Source organism: Dermacentor variabilis, chromosome 9, assembly GCF_050947875.1.
Source record: "Dermacentor variabilis isolate Ectoservices chromosome 9, ASM5094787v1, whole genome shotgun sequence".
Classification (NCBI taxonomy): domain Eukaryota; kingdom Metazoa; phylum Arthropoda; class Arachnida; order Ixodida; family Ixodidae; genus Dermacentor; species Dermacentor variabilis.
The window spans coordinates 154,003,227-154,018,141 of NC_134576.1; the positions used below are offsets into that span (position 1 = coordinate 154,003,227).

The window sequence follows — 14,915 nt, forward strand, 5'->3', positions numbered from 1 at the left end:
TGGATTCCTGGTTCTCTAACCATGTCCTCGTGGCCTCTTCCGAGGAGAAGTACATGTGGGGCAGCTTGTCCTCAGAGGTCCAGTTGTTGAAGACTGAGATCCTTTCGAAGGTTTCGAGCCAGATTTCCGTATCCTCCAACGAAGCTCCACAGAAGGTAGGGGGCTCCTTGGGTTGTTGAAGCACGATGGGGCATGTTGCGGCTGTCATTATGGCTGTCGAGCTGGCCACGGTCTTCCTGGTCGTATCAGGGAGAAGTTCATGCTCCGGGGGCAGTCTTTGCAGTCTGCAGCTAGCTCGTTTGTCTTGGGCGACGTTGGTGCTGTCTTCGCGTTTCAAGCTTGGATCACGGCTTTGCAGGGGCGTTCGGTACATGAATTAAAGCACTTCCACCAGATGTCACATAGTAGTGACGGTGAAGAAGGCAGCAAAACTGTGATTGACGAAACTAGCGTTTTATTGGGTGAACTTGTGCCCTCAAAAGTAGGCTACAGTCAAAGAACAATGATAGCGGCGAACATTGTCGGCGATCATCGAAAATCTGATCAGCAGGTCAAGCGCGTCAGCTTTTATACATCAATCATCGAAGGTTCCAGAGCAATTCCTGGGACCCACGTGTCTTCTAAGAAGTTCTACACCATTCAAGTTGCGCAGTGAAATCAGATTACACAAGGTTTGGGATAACAGACAGCAGACAGAACCATCGATAACTTTCGAGAAACTTCCGATACATGCAAACGCGTCCTGCACTGTGCGATAACGTTTGTTAGGCATTGAAATGCGGTTACCCGAAAAAAATAACCCAGTACACATGTCACAATCATCAGCAAAAAGTTTTATTAATGAAAACGTGATACAGTAAGAGGCAGGAGAAAAACACCATATGAGACAGGAGAAAGAGTAGATGAACAGTTGTTGGCAGTCACAAACTCGGTGTGGTCAGAAAGAAAGTCTTTAATCCAGTAGAATACCTTGATGTCCATGTTGAGTTTGCTTAACTTAAGAAATAAGCCATGCACTACCCTATTGAAAGCTTTAGCAAATTCCAAGAATATGCAATTAATGTCAGAACTGATGTCATTATATAAAAAGAGATCAATAGTAAAACATAATAGCTGCGTTTCACAGTAAAACATTTTTGTGAAACCATGCTGGCAGTTAGTGAAGAAAGAGTTGTCTTGTAAAAATACTTGTGAACTTAGTCCACATGCGCTACTCTTTCTGATCTCGTTGCTTCACGAATTTACAAGGTGCTGACCGGCCAAGCAGTCGCCGCTCACGCGGTACTGTTAACAAATTGATCGACTGTACATGGAAAAGAATGTTAATTTCCGTGAACCTGGCCAGAAATTTGCTAAATTCATCGCTCCCATTTAGATTCCCTAGTAAAGTTGACACCATTTTTCTCGCCATTGAATTTGAGAGAAGGGCTTGCTGCTTGAATATTGAAAATTTCAGAGTTTTAGCTTGTATGATTTTGTCACTACACAGGGATTGTGCGACCATGTACAGCCATAAATTGCCATGATGGCATTTTGAAGTAATAATAAGTCATGAACCAATTATGAGAAACACAGAAAAACATTGCACACATGATAAATAGTATGGAGCCTAGAATATCGATAAAAATAGTTGTTCTGCATTAAACAGAAAAAAAGATAATAATTTGTACACCTTTATTGTTTTGTCCATTTTTATTGGGGCTTATATGTATTTCTAATTGCTTTATGCACAATATTTTTCTATAGAAATGTTGTATGACAATTAATCTAAAGGCACAGCAAACCGCATGTCCTAAACACAGACCAACGGAGGCTAGTACAGTAAAAACTCAGTTTCTTTGCTTCTAATGTTTAGATTGCCATCAGATTACCATCATGCTATACGATTCTACTAGGTATTATTCGAAAGCGCGGAAGTTAAGCTTTCTAATGCAGTATGGCTCCTATCTGCCTAATGTGTGCAGAAAACAAAGTGTGTTCACGAACATTGTCCAAAATGCAGAGTGTGTGCCGCCGGAGTGGGACCACCACTTAATGGAGGCCGAATAGCTAGCTTATTAAATGAAGCAGGGGTAATGACAGTGCCCCCTCCTCATAACCCTCTGCAAGCGCGCTTGTAATTAGCATGTAATCATCAATGAACACGCCAAGTTTCAAGGACCTTTACTTAGCCACAAGCCAAATGCAGAAAAGCAAAAATACTTTGATATCCCTGACGTTACACTGATGTACCAGCACTAGGCTTTCGGCGCCAAATTAAAAAAAAAATACAACTTCAAGCTTCATTTTCTCTTCTAATGATCAGCTCATTGCAACAACAGTAACGAAAAAAGAGTTTTGGAAGAATACTTTATCAGTCTAAGCTGACTTAGTGTTTCTCTTTTGTGTCTTTTCAATGTATCCCTGTCATGTTTCATTCGACGAGTATAGTACATTTGTGCCACTACTATTCATGATGTTCCCTACTTCTTCATTGGGCTTCACGATTGGTAATTGCTTATATTTATTGTTTGACATTGAGACACGTTTGAGCAATAAGAAAATTTCTGATTTGTGAAATTGTAAACGGTTGCTCACAGCTTCTGCTACAGTGCATTGACATAGTGAGGGACGGTGCACAGCAAGGGTGTTTTTGTAAACTGTTCAGAGCATGCTGCTACTGCGCAATCTCTGTCAACATGCCAAGAGCTGCTGGGGCCAGGAGGCATCATCCATCGTGGCATTCCTTCTTCAGCAGAGCTGCCAGCCTTACCTCCGGTGAGCACTAAAATTTTTATAGCAACTCGGGGCCGAGTTATAGATGTTCTCATGTAAGGGCATACTTTTTTAGGGGGGGGGGGTCCACATATTATCATGTTGTCGTGACGGTGAAGACCACAGTAGCGAAAACTATGACTCACAAAACTAACTCTTTTTTGGGTAAATCTGTGCCCACAAAAGCTAGTGACACTCAAAGCACAACAATAATGGTGAGCGCATTTGGCGATTATCAAAATCTGATCAGCAGGTCACATACGTTGGCTTTTGTATATGGCTCGGCGAAGGTTCCAGCATAATCCCCGGTGCCTGCATGCCTTCCAGAAAGTACCACACAATTCATGTCACGCACACAGTAGAAGCACACAAGCTTTGGCGATGATAGACAACGGACAGAACCATCTATACTGTTTGAGAAATTACGATACTTGCAGGCGCATCCTGCACCGAGCGATAACATTTAACATTTGGCAGCCGGTGAAAAGCGGTCACCGGAAACAGGTGAAGAAGTGCATCTGTCAATATTTAGTGTGTGGCCAGAAATTATAATCATCATCATACACTTGAAGGACACGCCAAGGAGGAAGCAAAACAATCTGTAATATGGAATGGTCACTATTGTATACAAAAATAAAAAACAGCAACAAAGGGGGAGAGAGAGAGAGAGAGAGAGACAAAATCTTTTATTTTTACGCCAATGTTTGGCGCTCACCTCTAGTCGGTCAGCTAACAGTCCTCATCCAACACATCTCTAATGTGCTGGATAAGCACCAGCAGGAGAATGTTAGTTGCATGGAGTGGTGGAGTGAGCCAGTTTGACCATGACTGTGGCAGGATGTTAGTGGGAATGGTGGAGAGGGCTGACTGCAGCTTGAGTTGAATGTGAGGGCAATGCCATAGGCAATGCTCTAGGGACAGTTATTCTATGCAGTTCGGGCATTTTGGTCGCCCAGGTAGGCCTTGAATGTAGTGGTGAAAAAAAGGAGTCGCTATTGAGTTTGTTTCAGGTCTTCGGAGAATACCGCTGTCTTCTTACGAGAGGTTAGCAGGAGGAGTATTAACGGTGACGACATTGGCGCGAAGTTCTTTTAGAAGTGATGTATGCACCTTGTGCAGTCTTTCTGTGTTTCCTTGGGTTAAGTTCGGATGGCCATAGGCACGAAGGACTCAGAAAACTAACTGCATGAGTACACTCATGAGTTCGGGAGTGTGCCCCCATGACTTTGTGCCCAGATATCCACTGCAAAGTAACACAGATCGAAGGGTGTTCATGAACGAAGGAAAATGAGAACAGTCGGACTTGCTATACAAAAATTTGCAAGTGAAATTAACATTTCCAAAATGCACTACATTACACAACACGAGTTTATTTATTCATTTTATTTATTTATTCATTTCCTCAAAGTTGAGACATTACATGAGGGAGTGGGGAGTTAGTGACAAAGAGATACTACAAATTACAAAGGGATATTTCCGATGAGTCGCTTGAATGCAAGTGGGTCGATGATAGTGGCAACTTCGGCGGGCAGGCCATTCCAGTCTCGTGTTGTGCGCAGAAAAAATGATTGCTGAAAAGTAACGGTATGGGCTTGTGGGGGATATACTGTATTAGAGTGACTGGTGCGGGCAATGCGATGTGCTCTTTTTATCTACGGGTTGTCAAAAGGCAAGGAATGAAAGAATTTATGAAAAAGATTAAGACGGGCTATTCTACGGCGTGAGGCTAGAGAGGGTAGGTTTATTTGGGCTTTTAGTGCCGAGATGCTTGTATTGTATGAATAAGTTGCCAGGATAAATCGTGTCGCGCGGTTCTGAACCGACTCGAGGGCTTTAATAAGGTTATTGTGGTGGGGGTCAAAAATAGCTTCGGCATACTCAAGCTTAGGCCACACAAAGGTTAGAAAAGCAAGTTGTTTAATAGAGGGAGGAGCGAGGAAGAGGTTACGGCGTAGATAACCTAGAGTACGATTAGCAGAGTTTATTATGTGGTTAACATGACAGGTCCAAGTTAAGTCACGCGAGATGTACACACCATGATATTTGAATGAATCCGTTGTTGCAATCTGCGTGTTATTGATGCTATAATTAGGGATAACGTAGTTACGACGATGATGAATAGACATTAACACAGTTTTAGCTACATTTAATGACATGAGCCAAGTGGTACACCAGTTTTGTATGCGCGATAGGTCATTTTGTAACGCCAAATGGTCGCTGGGGTTAGTAACTGCTCGGTAAACCACACAATCATCAGCGAAGAGTCGGATATGAGAAGAAATATTACAAGGTAGGTCACTGATGTACATTAAGAAAAGGAGGGGACCAAGTACGGTACCTTGAGGTACGCCTGAAAGCACGGGTGTTAAGGATGAAGAGTGTGAGTTAGTGTATACGAATTGCTCACGGTTAGTTAAAAACCCTCGAATCCAGCTTAGAACACAAGGATGAATGTTAAGACGTGATAACTTTATTAAGAGACGACCATGAGGGACCTTATCGAATGCTTTTTCGAAATCTAAAAATATTGTGTCAGTCGGGATGTTACGATCTAGGTTTAAATGTAAGTCGTGCAAGAAAAGAGCAAGTTGAGTGTCACAGGAATAATTTTTGCGGAAACCGTGTTGACTTGGGTGAAAAAAATTGACGGATGTTAGGAAGTTAGCAATATGCGAGTATAAAATATGTTCCATTATTTTACAAGACACGCTTGTTATGGAAATAGGGCGGTAGTTACTCGGTGATGATCGGCTTCCTTTCTTGAAGACTGGGATGACCTTGCCCACCTGCCAGTCATGTCGAATTGAAGCGCTGTTAAGCGATTCCTGGAATATGAGTGATAAAAACAGGCTACACACATGTTTAGTATTTTTTAGAACTTTGGCATTGATACCGTCTACTGCTGTAGATGACGAGTTCTTCGATGATTCAATTACTTTGACAATGCCGATGGGATCGAATGTGATATTTTGCATGAGCGGATATGCAAGGTATGGTGGATCGGGCAAGCCATCAAGTAATTCATTAGTAAAAACTGAACTAAATGTTCTGTTAAGAAGATCCGCAGCCTCAGTCTCAGGGATCGGGAGTCCGGAGCTATTGATAAGTGATATCTCATTCCGCTGATTAGGATTAATAGTTTTCCAAAATCGCTTCGGGTTAGGTTGTAGCATAGCTGGTAAAGTGGTAGAAAGAAACTTGTGTTTAGTTTGAGAGGTTAACTTGTCATATTCTTTCTCGACTGCGTAATACTTCTGCCATGTGCAAGAAGAATTAGATTGTTTGGCTTGTCGAAACAACCGTTTCTTCTTATTGTTTAGTCATTTGAGGGATACATTAAACCATGGTGATGTTGTTCTTTATGTTATTGTAATGGTGGGGATGTAAAGACGTATAAGGCGATGCATCTCTGATTTGAAAAGCAGCCAGTTCGACTCGAGAGAATTTAGGTGAAAGTTAGCGGCGAACGTATCGAAGTACGCAGATAATTCTCGGTTGATGCTGACATAGTCTCCTTTATCATAGAGTGTAAGTGTTTTCCGATTTTTTTGTTTCTTTAGTACATTGCAACGAAACGAAACATGTACTGTCAGGTGGTCGCTCAGACCGCGCAATAAGGTGACAGGGGTAAAGTTATCAGGGTGAGTTGTTAATACAAGATCTAGAACGTTGGACGTTCTAGATCTAGCAGTGACGCGTGTTGAGTCAGTGACGAGCTGCGTTAAGCCGAATGTCATACACGTGTTTAAGAAGTCACTACCGGGGCTGGTTTTAGATAATGTAGAGGCAGGATCGGACCAATCAATAGTTGGAAAATTAAAATCGCCAAACAGAAGGACAGGACTGTTAGGATATGTTTTAGTTAACGTATTTAAGGCTTCATGAAGTGAAGGCGTGAAAGAACTGTCGGTACTAGGGGACCGATAGCAAATACCAATCAGTATGTGCGGGTGTGTAGCATTGCATCGAATCCAAATCATTTCCAGTTGTGAAGAGAGGTTTACAAGTGAACAATGTAGGTTACGCTTAGTGGCGATTAATACACCCCCACCGCGTGAGTTATCGGGTCTATCCGAAAAATGTCAAAATGCGAGAGGTAAGGGAGAATTTCGGTATCATCGATTGATGTGTTAAGCCATGTTTCTGTTAGTAGTAAGACATCGCAAGAAGATGAGCCTATTAGACTGCACAGTGCATCACGCTTGGGAACAACACTTCGAATGTTAGCGAGCAGGAATGATAAAGGCTGACAGTTCTGTGGTTGCGGTGTACATTTTGGTCTCAATGATGGCTAAAGGCGTTCCTCAATGACCTGGTTAGTAGTGTGGTCGAAGTAGTAGGTTTTTTCACCTATTATAAGCTTTTCATGTCGCAACTTGAACCGCAGTTTACGGGCCCTTCCAAACTCGATGAGGCGTTTCTGGGCAAGGCGCGTGCTTGGGGCGAGATCTTGTGCAACGGCATAGCACGTACCTTTAAACTTACGAGCCGAAGAAAGGACAAGATCTTTGCCTTTAAAGTGAGCGAACCTCACAATTATAGGCCTGGACTTTCCAGTTTGGAAAGACCCAATGCGATGTGCACGTTCAATATCACGCGGTTCTATTTGTACATCTAAATGTTGTCTACAATGTGCAATAATAATTTTCTCAGAATCAGACCATGATTCTTTAGGTTTATCGGCGATGCTGTAAAAAACAAGGTTATTTCTTCTAGATCTATTTTCAGCATCGTTTATCCGGGCAGACAGTACACCTATCTGTGCCGTATTTTCAGTGCTTATCTCATGTAGTCTGCCTAATTCAATTTGCATGTCATCGATACCAGCACAAGCTGTCTCAATTTTGTCTAGTCGTGTTTTAATTTCACAGAACGTCTTATCATGATCAACTAGTTTTTTTTTCAATAGACTTTAGCTGTTCAAGCATTACCGTCTGTCCAGATTGCAGTTCTTTCAATACGTTAAGAATCTCTATGTCGGGGCCGGGGTTGGATTCGATATCACCAGCTAGCATGAGAAGTTTGAACAGCATATGCGCACAATCACACACAATGGAACAAAAGCGCCGTGGGCCCGGCAGCACAAAAAGCGCACGGTGGCTACTAGGTTTTGCGTAAAGGCAATAAGAGTTTGTTACCTGCACCAGGAAGAAGCGTGGAACGTTAGCACGGGCAATCGCTAGCTTTCTGCCGGGCCCACTGAAGGGCGCGTTGCTCGGGCGCAGCTTTTTAACAAAATTCCACGCATGCGCAGAATGCACAGGGGTGGTTCCGGTGTTTAGATGACTCAGTGAATGCCACGATGCTTGCAGATATAGTCGGTGGCCGTGTACAAAGTGCGCGAACCGCAATGTGCTGTTGGTGAGCCGGTGATTTGAAGCCCAGCACGGCTCCACTGGATCCGCCGCAATACGCCCGTAGATCGGAAGTCTTACGCCTGGACCTAACCCGGCGACAGACTCTGGGCACGGGGCACGAAAGCTGGAAGGCTCCAGAAGCTGCAAGCTCCAAAGTCCGAGGAACTGCACCAGGAAGAAGCATGGAACGTTAGCAGGGGCCATCGCTAGCTTGCTGCCAGGCCCACTGAAGGGCGCGTTGCTCGGGCGCAGCTTTTTAACAAAATTCCACGCATGCGCAGAATGACAGGGGTGGTTCCGGTGTTTAGATGACTCAGTGAATGCCACGATGCTTGCAGATATAGTCGGTGGCCGTGTACAAAGTGCGCGGACCGCGATGTGCTGTTGGTGAGCCGGTGATTTGAAGCCCAGCACGGCTCCACTGGATCCGCCGCAATACGCCCGTAGATCGGAAGTCTTGCGCCTGGACCTAACCTGGCAGCAGACTCTGGGCACGGGGCACGAAAGCTGGAAGGCTCCAGAAGCTGCAAGCTCCAAAGTCCGAGGAACTGCACCAGGAAGAAGCGTGGAACGTTAGCAGGGGCCATCGCTAGCTTGCTGCCAGGCCCACTGAAGGGCGCGTTGCTCGGGCGCAGCTTTTTAACAAAATTCCACGCATGCGCAGAATGACAGGGGTGGTTCCGGTGTTTAGATGACTCAGTGAATGCCACGATGCTTGCAGATATAGTCGGTGGCCGTGTACAAAGTGCGCGGACCGCGATGTGCTGTTGGTGAGCCGGTGATTTGAAGCCCAGCACGGCTCCACTGGATCCGCCGCAATACGCCCGTAGATCGGAAGTCTTGCGCCTGGACCTAACCCGGCGACAGACTCTGGGCACGGGGCACGAAAGCTGGAAGGCTCCAGAAGCTGCAAGCTCCAAAGTCCGAGGAACTGCACCAGGAAGAAGCGTGGAACGTTAGCAGGGGCCATCGCTAGCTTGCTGCCGGGCCCACTGAAGGGCGCGTTGCTCGGGCGCAGCTTTTTAACAAAATTCCACGCATGCGCAGAATGCACAGGGGTGGTTCCGGTGTTTAGATGACTCAGTGAATGCCACGATGCTTGCAGATATAGTCGGTGGCCGTGTACAAAGTGCGCGGACCGCGATGTGCTGTTGGTGAGCCGGTGATTTGAAGCCCAGCACGGCTCCACTGGATCCGCCGCAATACGCCCGTAGATCGGAAGTCTTGCGCCTGGACCTAACCCGGCGACAGACTCTGGGCACGGGGCACGAAAGCTGGAAGGCTCCAGAAGCTGCAAGCTCCAAAGTCCGAGGAACTGCACCAGGAAGAAGCATGGAACGTTAGCACGGGCCATCGCTAGCTTGCTGCCGGGCCCACGAGTTATCACAATGCAGTTATCTATCATAGTGTGTTGGGATCGATTTGCAAGAAAGCAAGTTACCATAATGAACATACCAAAATTTTCATATTGCACAAATAGAACTGCGCAACTACGTAACATAATTCATAATGACAGCATTGCGATGGGAGATTAAACTGACTTAGTTGTTTTTTCTTTAGTGCCTTTTTAAAATATCCCTGTTGTGTTTCGTTCCACAAGTTCAAAGAGCAGGACAATGATTGCTCAAATTATAATGGATCCCTCTTGTTAATTGTAGCCTCTGGCAGCACATTTCATTATTTGATAGCAGTGGATAAAGAAGATTTGTTAGTAATTAGTCGTACCATGCAAGGAGATGAATACTAAGGCTGTTAAAAAAATAATGCAATGCTCAGTTCATCATCATCATCAGCCTATTTATGTCCACTGCAGGACAAAGGCCTCACCCTGTGATCTCCAATTACTCCTGTCCTGCACCAACCGATTCCAACTAGCACCTGCAAATTTACTAATTTTGGCACCCGTTCATCCCGTTCATTCACCCGTTCGTAGCAATTGCTACGAATGGGTGGATGTCTGATTTTCCCTTCTTTAATTACTTCTCTCCACCTTGCGGGTTTCTGCAGAACTATTATGTCAAATTCTTGCCTTTGCTTCCTGTTGTTGACAAAGCGTGCTTTGTCCGAGGCAGCAGTAACTTATACGAAGTCTGCAAAGCTACCAGTGATGAAGTGATGCCTGAACTTTGGTCCACAGTAGAAACATCAGAACTCCAAAGTGATGAGGTGATCGTTGCAAATGTGCTTGCATCAGATAGCAACAGTGATGGTGACAAGAGCAGTGATGACGATATAGGGCAGGATGCCTCAACATTGTCCTCACAGGAGGCCCCGCAGATGATTCAGCCCCTCTAGGGCTTCGTTTTCGTAAGGGACCTTCGACTTCACTATGTGGAGCACCTGGATGCCTTGGAGAAGGATGTCAGCAAGCTTCGCATAAAGCAAGCAAGGCTGACGGACACGGGATTCTCTCGTGCACTTGGCTTTCATTTGCAAGGTGGCTTTCTGGCTTTCGAAGTGCTGTGTAGCTTCTGCAAATAGGTCTGCGTCGATTCGGCACCAAACTGTAACTTTCATCGCCGATGCCCGTTGAGGTAACGCCGATTCAGCCTCAACTCACCACAGCTTAGAGGCTATGGTGTTGTTCTGCTAAGCATGAGGTTGTGGGATCAAATCCCGGCCGTGGTGGCCGCATTTCAGTGGTGGCAAAATGCAACAGTGCCCATGTCCTGTGCACTGAGGGCATGTTAAAAATCTCCTGGTGGTCAAAATTAATCCTGAGTCCCCCACTACGGCATGCCTCATCATCAAATCGTGGATTTCGCACATAAAACCCCAGAATTCAATTAAATTCTGATTAGGCCTATTGAGTGTGAATGTGATGAAAATTCGCTGCTGGCAGACGATTTGCGACAGCTGCAAGCAGTTGCACAATGCTTGCTGCTAATACATTATTTTAGGTGGGGCTCTTCAGTGATTGGTCCCGAGATCACACCTGCGGGTTAGATTGACTGCTTTTGAAGCAGCGTCAACTTCGTCGCCTCGTATCCAACACAATATGCATGCCTATTGTAGGGAGCCAGTCGATGAATTTTTCACGGCGCTTCGTAATCTTGTGAAGTGTTGCTGGTATAAAACCCTGAAGTCGAAGACCACCTTGTTTGTGACAAGTTCGTTGTGGGATTGCGGTACAGAAAGCTATCTGACCAATTGTGCCGATGTACGAAACTTTTGATGGAAGAAGTACTGCGCCAAGTAGGTGTGCAGGAGGAAGCCCAATTTCACCCATGCAAGCTTCCATGAGAAAGTAGCTTTTGACAACTTAAACGTCGACGTAGCGTGACACAGGAAGATTGCGCCAGGTGCATTGTCATGCTGTAGCATGTCAGCACAGCCAAGTCAGTCAACTTGCACTTACTGTGGCCATTGTCTCCACACACGAAACAAATGCCCTGCTCATAAGGCTACTGCGATTTCTGTAAGAAGCAAGGTCACTTTGCTGACGTTTGCAAGGCCAAGTAGAAGGAGCTGTTGGGTTCTGTCGAACTTCATGCGCTCAGTACATGTCAGGCAAGATACACTGATGTATGCATGAATGTCTACCTTGCACTGTTCAAAATAGACTCAGGAGCAGAATGAATGGCAATTTCACCTACTTTCCTGGGATTGCCTGCCGTGTTGGATGAAGTGGAAGCCGAGGTATCTGGTCCCGGAAATCTAAAGTTGCAATGTGCTGGGAACTTTCACTGCAGCTTTGGAGTGCCATAACAGGTGGACTGTGCAGACACTGTATGTTGTCAAGCATCAGACAAGTGTGTCTTCTGCATCTTCTGGGACTACCGGCAATCAAAGACTTGGGCATCGTTAATTTCTTGAACTCTATCATGAGCATTCCGTCAGCCCAAGCCGATATCTTTTGTGGACTGGGGAAGTGCAAGAGGAATACCACATCCGCCTTTCTCCAGATGCTTGTCCCTGTTCACTAACTGTTCTGAGATGAATACCCCTCCCTCTGCTTGAACACAGAAATAAGGAACTGGATGATATGGAATCCCAAGGGGCCATCCGAAAATTCAACACGCTAACTGCATGGTGTTTGGACCTTATCGTTGTACCGAAGCTGTCGAGCGGGTACAGGCTCTGTGACTTGATGAAGCTTAACAAGGTCATCCAGCGGGAACGCTACTTTCTACTAACAGTTGAAGATATCTTAGGCCAGCTTGGTGGGGCACAAGTATTTTCCAAGTTCGTAGCAAGATTCAGCTTCCACCAAATCAAACTAAGCCTTGAGAGCGAAAAACTGGCAATGTTCATCACTCGTTTTGGCCAATATTGCTGCAGACGTCTTCCCTTTGGCATCACGACAGCGACCAAATATTTATGCCAGGACTACTAGAAGGCACTACTGGAGTCGTCAATATGATAGACAATATACTAGTCTTCAGTAGGGACCACCAAGAGCACGACCAACACCTAGCTGACGTCCTGGCTCGCCTAAATCAAGCAGGCATCACTCTCAACAAAAAGAAATGTCAGTTCCGAGGGTATTCGGTCAAGTTCCTAAGAGTCGTCAGGAACGAACAGGGAATTTCACCAGATCTAGACAGGGTCAAGGCTATCATGGACCTCCCACCGCCAGTTGATGTCAGTGGTGCTCGCCGATTACTGGGAATGGCCAACCATGTGGCCTGTTTCATTCCAGACCTGTCTGACATCTGTGCACCCATTCGTTGACATGATCGAGTGCGACAAATATTAGGAAGACAAAAGAATGCATGAAAAAAGAAAGTTCCTGCTGAATGCCGGCGATGAATTACTGCCATTGCTGCCACTAATGTGAGGTCTTGCAGGGAACCATTAGAGCTGTGTCACTGTCAAATTTTTGAATGTATATTTCAGCATCCCAGCGTAAAACGATTGTTCCTTGACGTGCCTTGAAGCTTTAGCCACCGTACACACGTGATGGGTGTTGCTTATTTTGCTACTATAATGTGCATCAAACAGAAAAGCACAAGCAATAATGCAAAAAACTACCGTGGACGGGTGCCTCCTTCCCCAAGTGAACTTGGAAAGGCTGGCGAGTCCGTCCGCGCACCTAATGCATATAATGGGTGGCAGTTGCGGACTGCACGTGAAAGCTCCTAGGAAGTCTGCTCAACCACACAGGCAATTCTGAGCTAGGTTAGCCACACGAAAGGAGGCCATGAATACTTTGTTTAACGCAAAAAGACAGACACAAGAAAGACGACAGGACAAGGCGCTACTCTCAACTGACATCATTTTATTGCGTCACTCCTTTATAGACCGCTCAAACCAGAGGAACATGCACAGTGAGCACCATGCGGTGGAGCCACCAACATCTGATCCCAAGAGCGCACTCATGCGACAGAATCCAAAAAACCAAATTCAGCGCTGTACAAGTTTAAGGAAGGCACACTAATGCACTGTGACCCCAATGACTGAATGAAAAATGCTTCCGATAACTCTCGGGCGGTGGTGTCACGGCTCTTCTTCAAAATCGTGGTATCACGAAACATGGGTTTGCACTTGCATGTTTTGCAATGCTGAGCCAAATGCGAACCTGTGCCTGTTGGTATGGATCGCTCATGTTCTCTAAGGCGCTCGTTAACACAGCGGCCTGACTGCCCTACATACATTTTGCCACATGACAAGGGATTCTTATAAACCACACCGACGCTGCAATCTACAAACTTCACGTGGTTCTTTTCACAATCAGGTTTTTTACTTGTTTTAGAAATACGGCTGCACAACATTGACAGTTTCTGAGGAGCGGAAAACACTACCGGAATTTGGTATCTAGTAGCGACATTCTTCAAATTGTGAGCCACTCTGTGGCAATACGGCACAACTTCAGGCCTCTTCTTTTGTGTGATGCAGTTACTTTTGTGCCGCTTCCCTTTCAGTTTTTGAAGCAATACTTCCGAGACTGACGTCACCACCACACTTGGGTAACCAGCAGCCTGCAGCCTATTTAACTGTGCAGTGAAACTCATGTTCGCAGAGTGATGACAAGATTTCTTTAAGGAAGATTCTAAACACATCAAAGCAATGGTGCGTTTCACAGTCTTTGAGTGCGCAGACGCGTAAGGTAAAAGTTCCTTACGTGCACATGGCGAGTACATCCAACAGGCGTGGCCTGTTTGTAAGGATAGCTGCAAATCTAAAAACAGGAATTTACCGTCCCTAGATAGCTCATGTGTGAAAGTTAAACCTTTGCCATTGTCATTGAACAGAGTTAAAATATCAGCTACCGTCACGGAGCAATCGTTGTTAGTCTGTTTTATCACAACAAGAAAATCGTCAACATATCTAAAAATTTGAACCGAGTCATTGTTTAAGGCACTCTTAAGAGCGCGGTCGACAAACGATAAAAAAATATTACAAAGAGCAGGCGCCACACATGAACCAATACACACACCATTTTTCTGGATAAAAAGGTTATTTTCGAACTGGATAAAAGTTGCACTTAAATAAAATTCAAGAAGGGACATGAAACTTTCCGAAGACAACCTGGTCGTCGCATTGTGAAAATCTACCTCGCCACTTTCTTCGATGCACGTCATCACACTGCGAAATAGCTCATCATGCGGTATCGAATAGTAAAGATCTTCGAAGTCGAAGATCTTTACTATTCGATACTGCATACAGACTCTGTTGAAACAATGCAAATGGAGAACAATGGCACTAATGATAGAGATGTCTTATGGCAAAGGTATTGCACTGAAAAGCTAGGTCTTACTTTATCAATGCCCAATTTGAATGAGTGCTTAGGCTTAGTTGTTTCGCCCATGTATAGAGATGTCTTATGGCAAAGGTATTGCACTGAAAAGCTAGGTCTTACTT

General features: G+C 45.1%; 1 protein-coding gene across 4 annotated transcripts in view; it reads left to right on the top strand.

Moving 5' to 3' along the window:
• The window catches only part of Grip163 (gamma-tubulin complex component 6), a 525,896-nt gene that overhangs the window by 244,694 nt on the left and 266,287 nt on the right, over positions 1-14,915 (top strand). For all 4 annotated transcript variants that reach the window (XM_075670058.1, XM_075670059.1, XM_075670060.1 and 1 more), the window contains exon 13: positions 2,648-2,757. In XM_075670058.1, the coding sequence (XP_075526173.1) occupies positions 2,648-2,757 (110 nt within the window). The remainder of the gene's footprint in view (positions 1-2,647; positions 2,758-14,915) is intronic.